Consider the following 18,613-nt stretch of genomic DNA (forward strand, 5'->3'; position numbering starts at 1 on the left):
GATTTTGGTGCAGGAGGATTTCCGCTTGTTGAAGGAGAGGACCAGACTTATCACAGGTCAGTTGAAAGTGATATGAAAAGTCAGTCTGCCACTTTGTGAAGAGTTTATTGCACGATGCCTGGGAAACCAGGGTTTAAAAACTGGACATTCTACCACCAATTTGTAATGGGAAATGTCTGTTTTCAAGGGAAGTGGCTAAGATAGATAAAACCCACCCAAGATGGGTTTTTTTTTAAGGTGTTTTACTGCCTGATGATGCATAAGCTCACCGGTTTTGATTATATTATCTGCAGTATTTTGACAAAACTATTTTTTAACGCCATTTGTTGGAAAACACAAGAGCTGCAGAAATGTTTTCCAAAGTGAAAGGTTTTAGGTCACAGAGGTTTCAAAGGCCTCTTGTCCCTCATTTACAAATCAGGTGGTGGAAGATGCCGCCTTTGCTCGGAGGGGACCACAAAACAGAGGGAAGCTACGTTGGTCCACATCAAAAATGAACTCATTAAAAAAGAAATTGTCTACATTTTTTTTAAAAAAAAAGTCAGATTCTTTAAACTGAGTAAGAGGTTGCACTGCAGATTTAAACGAATATTCGTGATCGATGGATTTTACAAAGAAAAAGATGAAAATGGTACATTAAGTGAGAAAGCAACGTGTCAGCCAGGTAACTGAATGTTCAAAATGAATGCGTTTGTTTGCTCAATATTAGCATAGCAGCTTTTCTAAGCAGGGAAATCTACAGTACAACGGATCCCAGGTCAGAACACTTTTTCAATATTTGCCTGCCATTTTTAATTTTCACGAGGGAAAAAAACATAACTAAAATAAAACAGAATCGAAGCATAGACCAAGCTCTAGAATTTTATAATTTTTCACTTGCACGTTCTCTTAGCATTCTCAGAAATGAGATTTTAATCATATTAGTCTTTAAAACAGCCAGCCTGCAGAATCACCCGTTTCTAAGTTATCATAGCATTCATTAGAGCACTGAAGTTCTTTTGCTAAAATAACCCAACCAAACAAAAATCAAACAAACCCATGCGTACCTTAATTATATCTAAAAATAAGTATTTTACATTTTTTACAAAACCCAGCTGCAGAATGTATATATTTTCTGGATTCAATCATGGTTTCAAAATCAACCCTCTACCAGGTTTTCCGAGCTAGATAAGGAGGAGTCCCCCAATTTGTGACTGATTCCTTTCCTGGGGCTTTTAGCACCTCCCCTCCCCCCCCAAAAAAACCCTTGGAAACCTGGCATTTCCCACAACCTGTGGGGGATGTCCTGTTTTAAGAGGTCCACAAAAATTATAAATACAAACGGGGAGGGGGGGGAGAGGAGGACCACCAAAATAACTGAAAACCTGATTCTCAAAATGAATCCGATTAATCATTGTGCATTTCTGGAACCTTGTTCCCATCGGTTTTATCACCTGCTTTCCTTTCTCCCGAGAAGCCAGTCCTATTTCTCTCTCTTCAATATAATGGGGGACAGTCCCGAATAGCCAACTCTTTCTAATCCCTTGTTGGTGCTCTTGCAGCATTGAAATCCATGCTCAGTCCCTCCAATCGAGCTCCGGCAAACAAACTCTCCTCCATGCCCTGTTTGGATGCTGCAAGCAAGCCCTACCTGACCAGGCTACAACACAAAAAATCTCTAACTAGCGTTATATAAATTGCAAGCCCTTTGGCTTTAGAGGCATCCAGCTACCTTAAGCATCTGTTCATTAGTCTCAGCACACCACATTCTTTTAAATTCCTGGGGGGCAGGGGAGTTTTTCCAGGATCTGGAGATATCCCCTCTGTTTCTCACTTCTGCTTATTAATTAAAATAGCAATAGGACGTAAGACTTATATACTCTTTCACAGTGCTTTTACAGCCCTCTCTAAGCGATTTACAGAGTCAGCTTATTGCCCCCAACAAACTGGGTCCTCATTTTACCCACCTCGGGAGGATGGAAGGCTGAGTCAACCTTGAGGCTGGTGAGATTTGAACTGCCGAATTGCAGGCAGCCGGCAGTCAGCAGAAGTAGCCTGCAGTACTGCACTTTAACCACTGCGCCACCAAGGCTCACAATATTTCATTGCTTTAAAGAAAACTTAAGTCCAGCAGCCAACTAAGAAAAGCAATAACTATTTTCAATGCTGTCCACTTTCTTGGAACCCATCTCTCCCTGCCCGGCTAAGCAGAATTCATGGTGTGGGTTGATCAAATGTATGATGCAGATCACACAGTAGTCCTAACTAGCACAAGGCAAAAATTTATCTGTAGCTCCTGCACCCTTAAGAGTGATGCAGAATTAATTGCAGGAGTTCTTTATTTTTTTTCTATACTCAACTGCTCTAAGTCTTAATTACTTTTCATACGAAATGGATGGAAGGTGCCAATTGATATGGGGAGAAAACCAACCCTAAGCATTACGGTTTCTTCAGGGATGCTATTTACTTACATCAACGGGGACCAATAGACTCTTGCCAAGATGCTGATTAAAAGAAAGGCACCAAGCTTCACTATAACCATTCAGATTTGGAACGTATTTCCGTATCGTCTCCTCGTTCAGCCGTAACCACACTCCATCATCATTGTGGATCTGGGAAGAAGAACCCAAGATAAATGACTTTTATAAAAAACAATAAATGGATCAAAATTGAGGTTTTAAGAATTCGGCTGAAAAAACAAGCATCTATTACATTTTAGCAATGCTAAATATATATAGTTTTAATCATCTCTTGGGGGACATTTTTCATGAGGAGGGCAGCCTTATAAATTTGATACAGAAATAAAAATATCATGACACCTAATTGTTCCAGCTTTGGGCTTTTTTCAAACTCCAAACAGGTTTTAAAAAAAGTCCAAAGCTGGAACTATTAGGTGTCATGATATTTTTATTTCTGTATCAAATTTATTCAGGAAAGAGGTTAAATTTCTGGTTGCAATAAAAATCTCTATACTATTCATGTTGTCTTGTATTTTCTGTTATGGATTACACCAGTAAAGGCTAAACCAATTTCATTGCATACATGATGTACAATGACAATAAAGGCTATTATATAAAAATGTTTGAAATTTAAATGATTACATAGCAATTGTGATATGAAATCTTGTTTTGAAATAGCAGGTACTGTTCTGATCTAGGCTTCCCAAGAGCACGAAGCAATTCCTTGTCCCGACAAAAACACCTTTTATTAATTGACTGTGAATTCTGCTCATTCACATCCAGCAAAGTCTTTCAAGGGAGGATTTAAAGTCACACACCTTATCTGGCTTGGAGAGCTGCCAGGCCGATATTTGGAAAACTTGGCAGGAGTCTTGGAGGGTCACAGGCAAATTAAGCGAACTAATTGTCTCCTGCAAACTCCACTCCCCTTTCGCTTCTCTTTTATTTCCTCTGGGAGGGGGCATTCATTGTTCACCTGTGGCCTTACTCCCAAGTCGACCCCTGTTCTTTAGCTGTTCCCTTTGTCTGGCAGCTCTGCACATGCACACACTGGGAACAGGCTCCAGCTGTTCATCTGCCCCACTGATGTCTGACTCTGAAGGCAGCTGATAACTGGCATATGGCTCTGATCCCCTTCTCTGCCTCCGACACAGAGCCCTCATCAGAGCCTTTCCCAGACTCTAAGACTGGCCCATGTTCCATCCCAACCTCCTCACTGTCTAAATCTGCTGCCAGCTCCGGCCGCTGGTGGGCCACCACCAATTTCAATCAATTAATCAATCAAATCTTTACTCTATCATAGATCAGCATATTTCTTATTTCTGAAAACAGTAATGCATCGCCACCAAAAGCCTGAATTACACCAATGGGCAGTTAAAATCAATATTCACCACGTAAGGATGACTGAAAACTTCAAGATTAAAAGAGATACTGGGATCCAGTTGAATAAATGAAAAGTTGGCTGTACAAAATTAGCTATCAAACTTTCAAATTTCCTGTGATTTTTTCCCCCCAAAACTGTAGTTGACACAAAGCAGAAATGAATAATATGTTTGAATGAGTAGCAGAAACTTTGTAACACCACACTCAATTAAACAAAAATCTCTACTTTAGTTTGTCCAAAATAAAGAAATAAGTAGCGCCTCGGAAGAATTTAAAGCAATGTGGTGGTTAATAACACAGTCTGAGTGATTTATGCTCATTAATTGAGCTACAATGGCCAAGCATCTCCAAGACGTTGCTGTATTTTATGGGAATTCAGATTATTTTCACTTGAACAGCAGATCTGTGGCAAGATCAACAAAAGTCTCGGATGGCTTTGAGGGCCATCCATCCAGATGTTAGGTAGGATTACCCAAAGGAGATTTGGGATGAGGGCCATGGATGCCAAAGACAACCAGCCTTTGTTACAGTCAACTTCCAAGGTTCTTAGAGGTTACCTCATCAATAAAAGTAATGGATCCATTGACTTTAACTAAGCCAATCTGTTCACTCTGAAGAGATGGGTGGCTACGGATTCGCAAGCCAGCACTGTCCTTGGCCACAAATTTGCGAACCTGCAAACAGCACAGGGAGAATTAAGGGCCCCGAAACCTAAACAAAAACAGTTCTTGACACCAGCAATGTAACACAGAACCAATTTCGGGGGATAAAATCTGCATAGTTCAACAACTATTTCCCTTAATAGCTGCTCAAAATGTCTACTAAAAATGTCAAATCAATTTGTCTCTTTTTGGATGACAAAGAGAAAAGAGGAGGGGAGGGGAGAAGAGAGGAGAGAAAGGAGAGGAAAGGCGAGGAGAAGGGAAGGAAAGGGAAGGGAGGAGAGGAGAATGGAAGGGAGGAGAGAAGAGAGCTGTAATGGTGTCTCTCCTACACTTGGCCAGGGGTTAGATCCCTCTTTAAAATAGAATATGCTGAAGACTTCTGGCTTATGCGCAGCAGAGTTGTGATCCCTGCTTGAAATTTCCCTAGAAATTACTTTAGAAGATTCCAGCATGGAATGGTCTGCCAGAGGGGATTGTTCAATAAGTGTGGGCCACAGAGATAACAGAGAAATAACAAACGGGACATCCAAAGACCAATTTCAATGGGCTTTTTTATGGAGGAGCCTACCTAGAGCAGGCATACACTCCCCAAGTAACCTATTTTTAGTGTGCATTTATTCCGATGAAGAGCTAGGAAAATGCGTTTGCCTGGAGTGAGTGGAAAAATCAGAGATGGCTGGTACCCCGTAAGGTATTATGGGAAAATTACAGCACCATATTAAAACTCAGGATCAAGGTAAAAAGGCTATGTCAACATTTGTACAAACTCTGCAGAAGTAAAGCTGTTCTTTCCTCTCTCCCAAGGGATCATATGATGATAATGTGACCTGGTTTGATTAATGAAACATCTGCAAGAAAACAACCCAGCTCAGAGAGCACCAAGGACTCTTCCGATCAGATCAAAGCACATGGGCACAAAGCAAAACACCAAATGCCTGGACTTCATCCCACAGGTCTGGAATATACTTCATTTTCTTCTGTTCTTTTTGGGTGGCGTTTCTTCAGCTTGCAGCCACAGGACAGAAGTGTCCTGGGAGTCAACCAAGGATCCATGTAGCTGGTTGCTGCATTGCTTGAGGGGTTGCGGCTCTTTGGGCAGGGCGCTTGAGGACAAACAGCCTTCAAAACCCACATCATGGGACTAAGGCTCCTCTGCTTGGCTCCTCTGACCACTGAACTGGCATTCCTTTAAAGATGAAATTGGGTTAGAAGGTGTCAAATCGATGTCCTTCATATACCTTGTTTGGCAAAGGTTCAACTTTTGGTTTTATCAACTGGGTTCCTGGTGGGATCATCCCTTTTGGAGGATCTTTGACTTTAACTTCCAAACCAGCATCTGCAAGTGAAGGAAATCACTGTGATGTAGGAAGGTAAAAAAGCAAACTGTAGCAAATAATTTTACCTTTCCATGCTTGGCCAGACAGAATTGCATGGAAACAAATGCTCTGTCTTAACACATTGGCAAAAAAAAAAAAAAAATTAGAACACAAAATACAAGCCGGGTGGACACGACCTTGTAGACGGCCCTCTCTCTGTCCTTGGAGTATTCATATCTAATGATCTAAGTGCCAGAGCTCACTTCAACCTTTGAAATCATGTGTCTTCTTGAGACTGTACTCTCCATCATAGAACCTGCTGCAAATGAGTTCAGGAAATGGTAAACTTTTCGACTTTACAAGGTGCCTCAGTTTCTTTCAGGAATCATTCCATGCAGCGGAATGCAAATTGGAAGAATAAATGCCTTCATTCTCCTGACCCAGAATTTCAAAGGCTGATTGATAACTGCAAATTCTCAAAACCCGTAAGGGGAAACATGGAAAGATACAAATTAGTTGTCATTGGAAGCAAACAACTTTGGTGTTAGCAGTTTGGCTATGAACCAACGTAAGTCTGAGCTGCTCTCTAAACATACAGAGACAGACCACCTGGGTAGGGCTGAGGAAATTCACTCCAGTAAAGGAAGGGGCTTGGTCAGTATGTCTTCCTCATTCACAATCAAGGCAACTACAGTGGTACCTCAGTACTCAATTGCTACAAAACTCATCAAATCTGGTACTCCGTGCATTTTGACACGAACATTTTTGTCCCAGTACTCATTGTTTGTTCGGCACTCAACTCATAAGCTAGAACTTGTCGGCTGCCTTGTGACTCGCTACATTATTTCTTATGGGAAAAATTTATTTGGTACTCATCATTTTTGGTATACTCATTGCACTTCCCGATGACTACTAAGCAGTGGTGAAATGCACTTTTTAAAACTACCAGTTCTGTGGGCGTGGCTTGGTGGGCGTGGCAGGGGAAGGATACTGCAAAATCCCCATTCCCTCCACACTCCTGGGGGAAGGATATTGCAAATCTCCATTCCCACCCCACTCTGGGGCCAGTCAGAAGTGTTATTTGCCACTTCTTCGAATTACTCAAAATTTCCACTATCGGTTCTCCGGAACTGGTCAGAACCTGCTGAATACTACACCTCTGATTCAAATTCAGTTTTTGAGAAGAAAACAAGAGTTCCCACTATAGAGAAATCTCTCTATACTTGCTCAAGTAAAAGCTGAATTTCACCCCCGCTACTAAGGGGAAACAACTGTAGTTGTTATGCCTGCTTCTCAGCAATTCTATTTGCTTTTCTATTTGAGACAGAAAGAACAGAAACTCAGCATAGGCTTCCTCCAAAGCCTGGTCCCCCTCTCATGCTTATGAAAACAGATCTTCTCTATCCAGGGTTTGGCATCCAACTAATACTAGGATGTTATAAAGAGGACAAATTTCTATTCAAACATACCTATTTCAATGCCATCAATGGTAACATGTATGGTGTAGAGACCAACTGCTCCTGGCGTCCAGTTAGCACAGTATGTACCATCGTTATTTACTCTTATCAACATATTTTCACTTGGTCTAGAAAAAAAAGCCAAAAACAAATATGGGAATCACAACACATCACCACAATTCCACCTTCACTAACTGGGGTCTTGTGGGTGCTTAGCACAATTGCACTTATTTTCAGGAATCAAAAATTAAGAGCAATTAATTAGAGCCTTCCTTATCCTCAGCATTTCACCTCTCAACATCATTCAAACATTTTACCTATCTCAATTTTGCTTCCATCTTTCTTTGCCTTCCCACATCTGGATATCCTCCAGGTGGCTGCTTTCTTCCAAACACTCCCAGCTAGAGTATTTTTTAGCTGGGGGGGGGGGCGGATCTGTGGATGGCATTTACACACAATGGGGAAGGCTGATGACTACTAAGCTATAGAAGTAAAGGTAAAGTAATCCAATAGGTGAATCCTTATTCAAGGTATGACACCACATACGGTAGTAGCCAAAATTGTGGAAACCTTTCGGGAAAAGTCTATTTTTGAGGTTTGCATGCAATGTAATGCAACAAAGTTTGTTCAATAATCTGCATTCTATGAAAAGCTATAGCCAAATATAGCCAGCAATAAAATCCAGTTAATAGAAGCAATCATTCAATCTTGGTTTCACATTATAACAGCTGCAGAACTAAAAGACTTGGTTCACTCCACGGGAAGGCGTTGTAAGGCTGTAATTCATGCTAAAGGTCACCCAACTAAGTATTAACTGACATGGTGATAATTTTTGTATATCTCGTTTTTTCCATGTGTTTCACTTTTCTTCTTTATAACTGCCATTCTAATAGCAAATCCTTCATAAAATTTATTGCATTACAGTCTTGATTAAATTATCTTTCCATTGATATATAATTTTAGGGTACTACTGCAAAAAAAAGTGGTGTTTATTAGCCATCAAACATCAAAAATACTGTACTTTTCCCAAAAGGTTTCCACAACTTTGGCCGCTACTGTAGTTTGATAAAACGCTACGTTTTGTATAGAGCCATTGAACTAGAATCACTGCAAACAGTCACACAAATTTAACAATTCACATATAGAGAAACCCAGACTGAACATCTTCAAATATATTTCCCATACATAAAAAGGTAGCTATGTTTTATCTCTTTTTTCCTCTTCTTTGCTTCCTTATCTGCTTGCTTGGATCCATCCATCCATCCAACAGTTTCCCTGGAACTGTTGCTAACGTATAAAGATGAAAACAATTCTGATAACTAGCTAATGGATAACACTCTACTTTCTTTAGGTTTAAAGATCATACAAAACTGTTACCTCTTAGGTGTTGGTGAAGCAAAACGTAACTCCTCAAAAGAATAATTTTCATATACCTGAAAAGCAAACAGCGTTGTCAAACTCCTACTGTTATGTTAGCAACTTGGAATAACAGCCATTTTGTCTCTCCAGACCTCCCCAAACTGGTTTGACCCCACAAGGCAAAACTTGCTCTCTCCGCATAGGGAGACTTGTGCATTTTGTACTAATCTGTTTGTAAGATGGCGAGACTTTCTTGTACCCCTTATCAACCACTGAAGAGTCTCAAGAAACTGGCTAAACCAGGAATGTGAAACTCAAGGGCCGCAGGCGGATCCGGTGTACTTAGACCTGGCCCGCGGGGCCACATTGGAAATAGCAAAGGACCAGCCCGTGGTGCCTCTGCCAGCCAAAATGGGCTCCCGAGCTCCGTTTTCAGCTGCGACAGACTCTGGCAACCCTCTACCAGCAAAGACAGTTGCCGGAGGCCATCGCAGCCGAAAATGGAGCTCAGGAGCCCATTTTGGCTGGCAGTGTGCTCAGGCAACCACAACTGCCCCCAAAAGTAATGTCGATCTGGCCACACTCACACCAGCCCCCTGAGGTCAAACACAACCCTGATGAGGCCCTCAATGAAACTGAGTTTGGCAACCTCGGCCTCAACTAAAAGACATGGAAAGCAGTAGAGAATGGATGGAAGCAAATAATTTAATTGTACATTCACTTGCTCAAGGAGGACTAGTAAAACAGCAGCATAATTTTGAATCTAGGCTGTTTTTTTATAAAAGCACTTAAGACAGAAAGACAAAAAGAAAGAGAGAATCATGTTGATGTACAGCTTGTTTAGTGACTGAAGTGACAGCACTGGAAAAAGTGACTTATTTTTCACACTTACAACCATTGTATCATCCCCATTGTCACATCATTACAATAAAGACGTTTGGCAACTGATTCATACTTATGACTGTTGCAGTGTCCTGGGGTCATATGATGCCCCTTTGAGACCTTGTGACAAAGTCTAAAGGGAAAGCCAAATTCATATAGCAACACTGTTACCCACTAAGTAACCGCGGCGATTCACTTAATAACTGTGGCAAGAAAGTTCATAAAATGGGGCAAAACTCACTTAATATCTGTCTTATTTAGCAACAAAAATATGGGGCTCAATTGAAGTCATAAGTCAAGGACTACCTGTACCCTCTACCCTGTTTTCCCGAAAATAAGACCTCCCCGGATAATAAGCCCAATCGGGCTTTTGAGCGCATGCACTAAAATAAGCCCTCCCCTGAAAATAAGCCCTCCCCCAAAATATTGCAACACAGCAGCAGCCATGAGGTGACCACACTCTCTGCCTCCTGCACTTCAAAAATAATAAGACCTCCCCAAAAATAAGGCCACGTGCTTATTTCAGTGGTCAAAAGAAGATAAGACCCTGTCTTATTTTTGGGGAAGCACGGTAAAATTCCCCCATTCTGTATTTCAAATTGTTGTGGCCTAAATGGTGCCACCTACCTTCATCATTGTTATAGAAATGTAGCGTGCTTCTTTGACAATCATAGGCTCATAGGATGCTTCCAGCTTGGGGGAAGGGAGTCCCCCGAAGGTCAGTTCTGGTCCGGAAGCAGTGGCTCCCACAGGGCTGCCGGGGGCCCGCTGTGTTTTCTTAGCCTGTTCCTGCTGCAGAGAAGTTTTCTTCTGGGATACTGGGATTGCTTTGACTTCCACCTGGAAATTTCATTAAGAGAGATGGCAACCGCCATAAAAACAGCAAGTCATTCTAAACCCCAGACAAGGGATTATACAAACACGTTTTGGTCTTCAAACTACCTTTTCAAATCACCATAAAGCGTTCACAAATGTAATTGTTGTTCTCTGTTTGTAGCAAGGCTAAAAAAAAGCCTTTGTTAAGCCAGACTTTTCACTGCTTCGACTTACTAAGATGATGTGTCAGATAGAAAAGCCAATGGCAGGAAAATGAATGCAGGAAATCTGTCAAACACATGAACCCACCCACCCCCATGCTATAGGCAATCCACAGGGGGTTTAAATTGTTTTTGCACATTTAAAAAGGAATGGGCAATGAAGACTTTCCTTAATGTATGCAGTGTATATTATGTAGTGTACACTGGAGGTGGTGGCCCTTGACATCTGCAAGCAACAAAATTTCATTTTAATGTATGCCAATTAGTGTACATTCAAAGTGACAATAAAGTTATTCTAAGTAAGCCCCAAATCCTGAGCTGTTTAAGCACTCTACATAATCCCTAAATGGCGTATCTGTTCTGACTTAGGCTTCCCCAGCAGCATGAAGCAGAGTCCTCATCCCGATAAAATCCCTTTTATTTAATTTACAGTGAATTCCTCTCCAACAAAGTCCCAGCCCACAGTCTTTCAAGATAGTTCACAATTATCGACCTTGGAGAGTGGCCAGGCCGATATCTTACAGATGTCGCAATATTTGGCAAGAATGCAGGAATGAACTAATTGTCTCCTGTAAATACCCCTCCTCTTTCGCTCCTCTTTTATTCCCTATGGGAGGGGCCATTCACTGTCCACCAGCGACTTTACTCCCAAGTCAACCCCTGTTCTTTAGCTGTTCCCTCTGTCTGGCAACTCTGTGCATGCACACACTGGGAACTGGCTCCAGCTGTTAGTCTGCCTCACTGATGTCTGAAGGCAGCTGATAACTGTCAGATGGCTCTGGCCCCATCTCTGCCTCCGACACAGAGCCCTCATCAGAGCCTTCCCTAGACTCCAGGACTGGCCCATGTTCCTCCCCAACCTCCTCACTGTCCAAATCGGCTGCCAGCTCTGCTAGCCGCTGGCAGGTCACAACAGTATCCTACAATCAGCTATGAATCATGCAGCTGAAATATAAATTGCTCCTAAATCCCCGCAACGCTCCAAGTTCTAGAACAGGGAGGCCAGTCTCAAACCAGCAACTGTTTTACAAAACGATAGATGTAATCCCGTTAAATCATTTCCGCGCAGGGGAGATTTGTGAGCTGCGTTCCTGAGAGGGCCTTAGGCTGGAAAGCCTCTTTGTCGTTCCTATAAGCCAACTACCTTCATATTAGGCACATGAACCACTTCACCGTATTGGTCTTTGGTTTGCACGGTGACAATTGTTGGCCAGCCACAGCGGATGTCGTCTTTGTTGAGGATCAAGGATGTTTTCTGGGGATCCGCATAGGAATCTGGTTGCAGCCACCTATGGAGGAGACCGTTTAGCACTCCTTTCAAATTCTTGCCTCCGCGGACTCCGCAGAGGAAAATCGCAGTAAAAGGAGTCCCCGTGGATTTTACTCCGCTAGTTGTTGCTAACTCTAGGGGATGGTACCGGGTTTCTCCAAAAATAACACAGAATCTCATTTTCTTTTGATACCCAAAATCAGCGCTTGGCCTTATTTTCGGGGAGGTCCTATTATTTTTGAGGTGCAGGAGGTAACAAGCGTGATTACCTCATGGCTGCTGCTGTTGTGTTGCAATATTTTGGGGGAGGGCTTATTTTTGGGCATGCGCTCAGAATAAGCCCAAATTGGGCTTATTATCTGGGGAGGTCTTATTTTTGGGGGAAACAGGGTATTCATCTCCGGTTCAAGGCCATTGAGCCAGCGCCATCCGAAGACGTTTCTATGGTCATGTGATCAACAAGACTATATGCTGAAGCTTATGGAATCCTGCTACCTATTTATCTACTCGTATTTCCATGCTTTCAAACTCCTAGGTTGGCAGGAGCCGGAGCAAGGAATGGGACCTTGGCTGTCGCATCGCGCTCAGGCCTCGAACCTGGGCTGTCAGCTTCACAGCCAACAAGGTCAACGTCTTAACAACTGAGCCACCATGCCACTCCCTCTTTTTTTTGTAATGACCCATTATAAATTGGAAATTAAACCTTTTCATCCCAAAGAAAGAACACATAATTTCTAGCAAAGTACAATAACTTATTTTTTTTTCTTTTGCAGTAAAACTGTTTGTTGCTGTCTTTTGATGTTTAGTCACCATTTATGCCATTTTAAACAGTAATTTCCTTCCAAGTGTTAACAGACCCAAATGACTGGTCCTGATCTCCATTTCTTAAAAGTTTCCAACATACTTAAGTCTTAGGGCACACCCAATCCACACATGACTTGATTAGGTGAGACTGAAGGCTAAAATATATAAAGAATGATTGCTGGAATTGAGTACATCTCGTTTAATGAAAAGAAGAACTAGGGGTAACATGATAGCAATGTTCCGATATCTCAGGGGTACCACACAGAAGAGGGAGTCAAGCTATTTTCCAAAGCACCTGAGGGCAGGAGAAGAAGCAATGGATGGAAACTAATCTAAGAACTAGAACTAAGGAGAAACTTCCTGATAGTGAGAACAATTAATCAGACTATTAAAACAATTATTAAATAATTAATCAACTACCTCCAGAAGTTGTGGGTGTTCCATTAATTTGATGTTTTTAAGTTAAATTGTGGAATGCCTCAACATTGGAAGCTTTTAAGATGATGTTGGATAACCATTTGTCTGAAGCCTGAGCAAGGGGGTTGGGCTAGAAGATCTCCAAGGTCCCTTCCAACTCTGTTTATTCTGAAACTGGGAAGGAGAAATACCCCTCCAGACGGTTCCCCTTAATTCATCCTAAAGGCGTCCTAAGAGAGGGGTAGCTTGCAGTACCTGGCAAGTCTCCCACCGCTGGAGCCCGGCATACAGGAGATAAAATCCTCCAGGAAGGACTGTTCATTGCTCTGAACTTGCAAGGGCAGCGTTCCTTCAAGTGCTTCCAAGATACTCGGGGAGTGAGACAAGGCGAGCCCTTTACCCAGGATGCCCGAGTGAGATTTACACACCTGGGAGAGACGAAAAGCAATGTTACCCTTGCCTTTCCTAACAAGATCACTTCAACAGTAAATGCAACTATTGGTGATATCCCCCCCATATTTTACTTCTAAGAAACCAAGCTGCTGCAATTGTTGAGAGTGATGCCATACTTAAATAAATAAATAAATGTTACAAAATCTACTGCAATGACTTCACCACTGGCATGATTTTAATGCCAACTCTTCATGGGGAGGCGCTCTAAAATCCCTTATACTGATGTCTGGAAATGGCCTCAAAATGATCTGAAGGGAGCAGAAGGGGCGTTTGTGCTTTTTTGGGAGGGGGGGGAGCGGGGGCTGCAGTAGTCAGAATGAGCCATTGTGGCGCAGTGGTTAGAGTGCAGTACTGCAGGCTACTTCTGCTGACTGCCAGCTGACTGCAATTCGGCAGTTCAAATCTCACCAGCCTCAAGATTGACTTAGGCTTCCATCTTTCCGAGGTGGGTAAAAGGAGGACCCAGATTGATGGGGGCAATATGCTGACTCTGTAAACCGCTTAGAGAGGGCTGTAAAGTGCTGAGAAGTGGTATATAAGTAAGTGCTATTGATATATTGCAGGCTGATTCTTTCAACGGCACAGACTCAGATCTGTTTAAGCTCCCATTGGCTGACTTAGTTGCTATGCCTATTCATTGGCTGATCTTGTTCCCATGTCTCTCCCAGTCATGAATATTTTAACACAGTTCGATCCTGACCAGGCTCAAAGTTGACTCGGCCTTCCATCCTCCCGAGGTCGGTCAAACAAAGACCCAGTTTGTTTGGGGTGTAGGATGAGTCTCCAAACCACTTAAGAGTAAAGGGCTGTAAAAGCGCCGTGAAGTGGTATATAAGTCTAAGCGCTATTGCTGTTGCTATTTCCTTGAGGCATTCTGCAAAGAAGTGACCATACCCTTCATGCAGCCACCCTCCCAAACCCTGATAGGGTTAATCACTTCACGGTATCCAGAAATTCTCTTTGTGTGCATAACAGAAAAATACAAGTTTGATTCTGAAAGGGACAGAGAATTGTTTGTATGGATGGGGCCTAAAAAGAGAAGGAGACATGGGATGTCCCACGATCCAAGAGGGAAGGACAGATCTGGTCTACCTGCAGAGCCGCCTCTTCCAGCATCTCAAGATCTTCCTCCAATTCATTGCCTGTTCACAAATAGAAAATAATAACACACCATCAATATATATTCCGAAAGGATACAGACCCTTTTCCCTATGCCCCTAATAAATTTTTAGAATTTATTGATTAACCAAGTTATATGGTTGCTCATCTCACTGATGGAACTCTGGGCAGCAAACCAGGATGAACCCATGAATCAAGATCAATTAAAAGAAGCAAGTCAAGACCCCTTGCAAAATCTCATCACCCACACAGCAACTTTAGGGACACTGGGATCCATTAACATCCTGGCCCAACTCTTGCCTTACTATTCCCCAAGCCCCGTGCCAAATCTCCCCCCCACCTCCAACAGATCCTTAATGGATCACCTACCAATAGGAAGGACGAGATCCTTTTTCATTAGAGCTGCAGCACAGGCGCCTCCTAGGTTGGCCAGCTCTTTCTCAAGCTGAACGATACCCTTGAAACAAATGAAAGAGACGAGGTAAAAACTCTTTATTTAGGTCCACCCAAAAGCCTGTCCCTCACACAAGATGGCCTAGATCAGGGGCGTCAAACTCAATGTCAGGTTTCCAAGTAAGACCCCCCCAACGAAAGAAGACTTGAAGTTCCTCAAAGTTCCATTTTATTAGAGATGTCATATTGGCACATCTGAGAAAACCTGAATCTGAAAGTTTCCAGGTTTTCCCCACCCAAACGAAAGTTCAAGTCCCTGCCCAGCACCCACATGTCCATCGCATGGCCCAAAAGTGGAGATGCCTCCAAGTCACACCATCGCAGCTGCAGGGCAAGGGGTCCTCCACTCTCTGAGAAAGGAACGTTATTTTGACTATATATCACCCGTACTCCATATAACACCCCCCCCCCTGCCATTTCCCCACAGGAGAAAATGTAGCAGGCGTGAAGGCCCAAATGTAAAAGATGGCTTCCAGGCCTGACACTCAAGATCTGTGGGCCAGGACTGACCCGTGAGGTGCTTAGATCTGGCCTGCAGGGCTACCCTGGAAACAGCAAAGGACTGCCCGGTGATGCTTATGCTGCAAAAATAGAGCTTGGGAGAGCCGCGTGTGGCACACCCGAGCTCTGTTTCTTATGGCAGAAGGTTACAGGGAGCCATCCCAACTGAAAACAAAGCTTATAAGGGCCACGTGTTCCTCCCGAGCTCTGTTTTCGCTGGCAGACGGTTGCCGGAAGCCATTCTAGCCGAAAATGGAGTTCGGAGCCTGTTTTTGCTGGAAGAGCACCATAGACACCCCTGCCACGAGTGACATCCAATCCACCCTGGCCATGCCTCCCACCCCACTCCGAAGTCAAACACAATCCTGATGCGTCCCTCAATGAAATTGAGTTTGACACCCCTGGCCTAGATGGTTGGTTCTCTTTCCTACAGTAGGCCTCACTTTTCTTTCAAAACGCTGGCACTGACTTGCAAAGCTCTGAAAGCAGGAGTCCCCAAGTTGCTTTTAAAGGACCTGTTCTGATCTAGGCTTCCCCAAAAAGCACGAGGTAGAGTCTTGGTCCCAACAAAACCCTTTTTATTAAATGAATGTGAATTCCTCTCATTGACATTCAGCAAGACTTGACAATCAGTCTTTCAAAGGAATATTTATGACCACAGACCTTATCTATCTTGGAAAGCTGCCATGTAAATGTTTTTCAAACACAGTGCTGTGCAAAGAGAGACTGGGCACAGAGTCTCTGAGATTCACGGACAGATCTTCACACTCCTGAAACGAATCTAATAACCTGCAAAAGCCCACTCCCCTTTCGCCCCTCTTTTATCTCCTATGGGAGGAGCCAATCACCTTTCACCTGTGACTTTACTCCCAAGTCAACCCTGATTTCTGAGTTGTTCTTTTCTTCTGGCAGCTCTGCGCATGCGCACACTGGGAACAGGCTCCAGCTGTTCTTCTGCCTCACTGCTGTCTAGCTCTGTAGGCACCTGATCAGGGCCAGATGGCCTTGGCCCCCTCTCTGCTTCCGAAGCAGAGCCCTCGTCCGAGCCTTCCCCAGCCTCCAGGACAGGCCCATGCTCCTCCTCAACCTCCTCACTGTCCGACTCTGCTGCCAACTCCGCTGGCCGATGGCAGACCATCACAGCACCATCCATAAGCTCTCTTGGCGCTCCCATCTCCAGAAGCCTTTCTGCCCCTGCCCATTTTCTCAAGATGTCAGTACTTACTTCTTCAGGTCCAGGACTAAATTCATATCCTATGGCAAAACACTTGAAGCCATAAAAAGAAGCCTTTTCATCCTTTACGTAATCTGATGCGGTTTCCAGTGAGAAGAGGGCTTCATTGCCTAGAGGGAAGCAGCACAGTTAGCAACAAAATAAAATTGAGCAACTAAGCTGCTTACAACTGAATGGAAAAGTGTGTGTGATTAAGCTTGTGAGTCTTGGCACACATCCAACTTTTTTCCACGTATGGCAGACAAAACTCTGTCTCAATAACCGGTTAGCACCACTCTGGAATGGCACTTGCCATGGGAACCAGGCAGTTTCCTGATCACTCCATACTATCTTGATTGCAAAAACAGAATGACTTAATCCCAAAACGCTGGAGAATTTTTTTTTTCTTTTTGCAAAATTCATTTGTAAGTCACCAGTATCACCATCTTCTTTTAACAAACCCATAATCCCTTGAGGGGTGGAGTCTGGCCAACTGAATGAAGCTGAGTGTTTACTGGCCGGATGCCCTTCCTGTCGTCAATCCAGAGTTTTGTTCAGCAGATAAATTCTCATTGTGTCCAGAGAGAGAAATATCTGCCGCTACCTAGGATAGAACTCACAGCCTCCTGATTGTGAGGCGAGAGCTTCACCTCTAGGCACCGTACCACTCACTTGTAGGTCACCAATATGAAGCTTTAAATTTCCTGACTACTGAACCATTAACAGAAGGATAGATTAAACGGTCCAAGTGGGGAAAAAAGTGAAAAAAATAATTTAATAGCAACCAACGCACTAAAACATCTTCACGTTAATAAAGTTGTTCTTTTCATCGGGGTGAAATCCAAATGAACTTTCTCGAATTCGCTTAAGTGATTTTTTCTCCCCCGTCCAGCCATTCTCAACCACATGTTTAAAAATGAGAATTACCTGGTAGCACTAACACCATTGTGGGCCAACCTGACAAGCCAGAAAACTTTTTCAGTTCTATCCAGGAGTTAAGGTTTTCATGGACAGATGCCTGCTTGGGTACAAATCCTGAAAACTGGAGGACTCGCGCAGGAATGAGCAAGCGGAGAACGTCCTCCGACTGAGCCGTTCCACACTGGCTATCAAACTCTATCGAGATCCACCTGACACATTCCGGAAAGGTCACCTAAAAAAACAAAACAAAACAGAAGAGGGAAGTACAAAGAACTTTTCTGCTGCCACCACGACTGGATGAAATTGACATCTGCTGAACCAGCCTCAGGATGCATGCCTGATTATCACATCCTACGACAGCGATGGCTAACCTTTTTCTCCTCACGGGCCAAAAGTGCTTGCACACTCGTGACAGAGTGTGTGTGTGTGGCAACTGCTCGCAACATCCCTTGCGTGCCCCTGCCCCCCTGCGCATTCATGCACGACCCCCGCGCCCCATTTTGGGCCTAGCAGGCCTCCCTGAAGCCTCCTGGGACCAAAAACAGAGTGCGGGGGAGGGCGCACAGCACACACTCCGTGCTCCTCCTGTCCCCAATGCATGCGCGTGCGTCTCCTACATGCGTGGCAGAGATCTGAAAATCAGCTGGTTGGCAGGAGGAGCACGCCCATGAGTAGTGGCACTGAGCTGGCCGATGGCTCGCGTTCCCTCAGAGAGAGAGAGAGAGCTCTGCCTACCATACGCTCACCATCATGGTCCTAGGAGTCCTGGCCCAAATACATGTTTTATGCCCCCGTCGGAGCCTGAATCTATGGGGGAAGATGAGCTGGAACCTGGGCTGACAGAGATTGAGGGGCTGGCTTTGTTATTTTCAGAAGAAAATGGGGAAGGGAAGGGCCTTTCAGGATTAGGGCAGATTGTAGGCAG

The 18,613-nt window shown here is 43.6% G+C and overlaps 1 protein-coding gene across 9 annotated transcripts in view; it reads right to left on the bottom strand.

Annotated features, from left to right (window-relative positions):
* MYCBP2 (MYC binding protein 2) overlaps window positions 1–18,613 on the bottom strand; it is a 150,440-nt gene that overhangs the window by 62,794 nt on the left and 69,033 nt on the right. For all 9 annotated transcript variants that reach the window (XM_081949416.1, XM_081949417.1, XM_081949414.1 and 6 more), the window contains exons 40-51: window positions 17,695–17,920; window positions 16,780–16,898; window positions 14,970–15,057; window positions 14,574–14,623; window positions 13,284–13,456; window positions 11,682–11,826; window positions 10,128–10,340; window positions 8,637–8,692; window positions 7,272–7,387; window positions 5,725–5,822; window positions 4,379–4,495; window positions 2,451–2,591 (exon numbers count right to left, since the gene is read on the bottom strand). In XM_081949416.1, coding sequence (XP_081805542.1) covers window positions 2,451–2,591; window positions 4,379–4,495; window positions 5,725–5,822; window positions 7,272–7,387; window positions 8,637–8,692; window positions 10,128–10,340; window positions 11,682–11,826; window positions 13,284–13,456; window positions 14,574–14,623; window positions 14,970–15,057; window positions 16,780–16,898; window positions 17,695–17,920 — 1,542 coding nt within the window. The remainder of the gene's footprint in view (window positions 1–2,450; window positions 2,592–4,378; window positions 4,496–5,724; window positions 5,823–7,271; window positions 7,388–8,636; window positions 8,693–10,127; window positions 10,341–11,681; window positions 11,827–13,283; window positions 13,457–14,573; window positions 14,624–14,969; window positions 15,058–16,779; window positions 16,899–17,694; window positions 17,921–18,613) is intronic.

The sequence above is a fragment of the Natrix helvetica genome (assembly GCF_964273705.1).
Source record: "Natrix helvetica genome assembly, chromosome: 3".
Taxonomy (NCBI): domain Eukaryota; kingdom Metazoa; phylum Chordata; class Lepidosauria; order Squamata; family Natricidae; genus Natrix; species Natrix helvetica.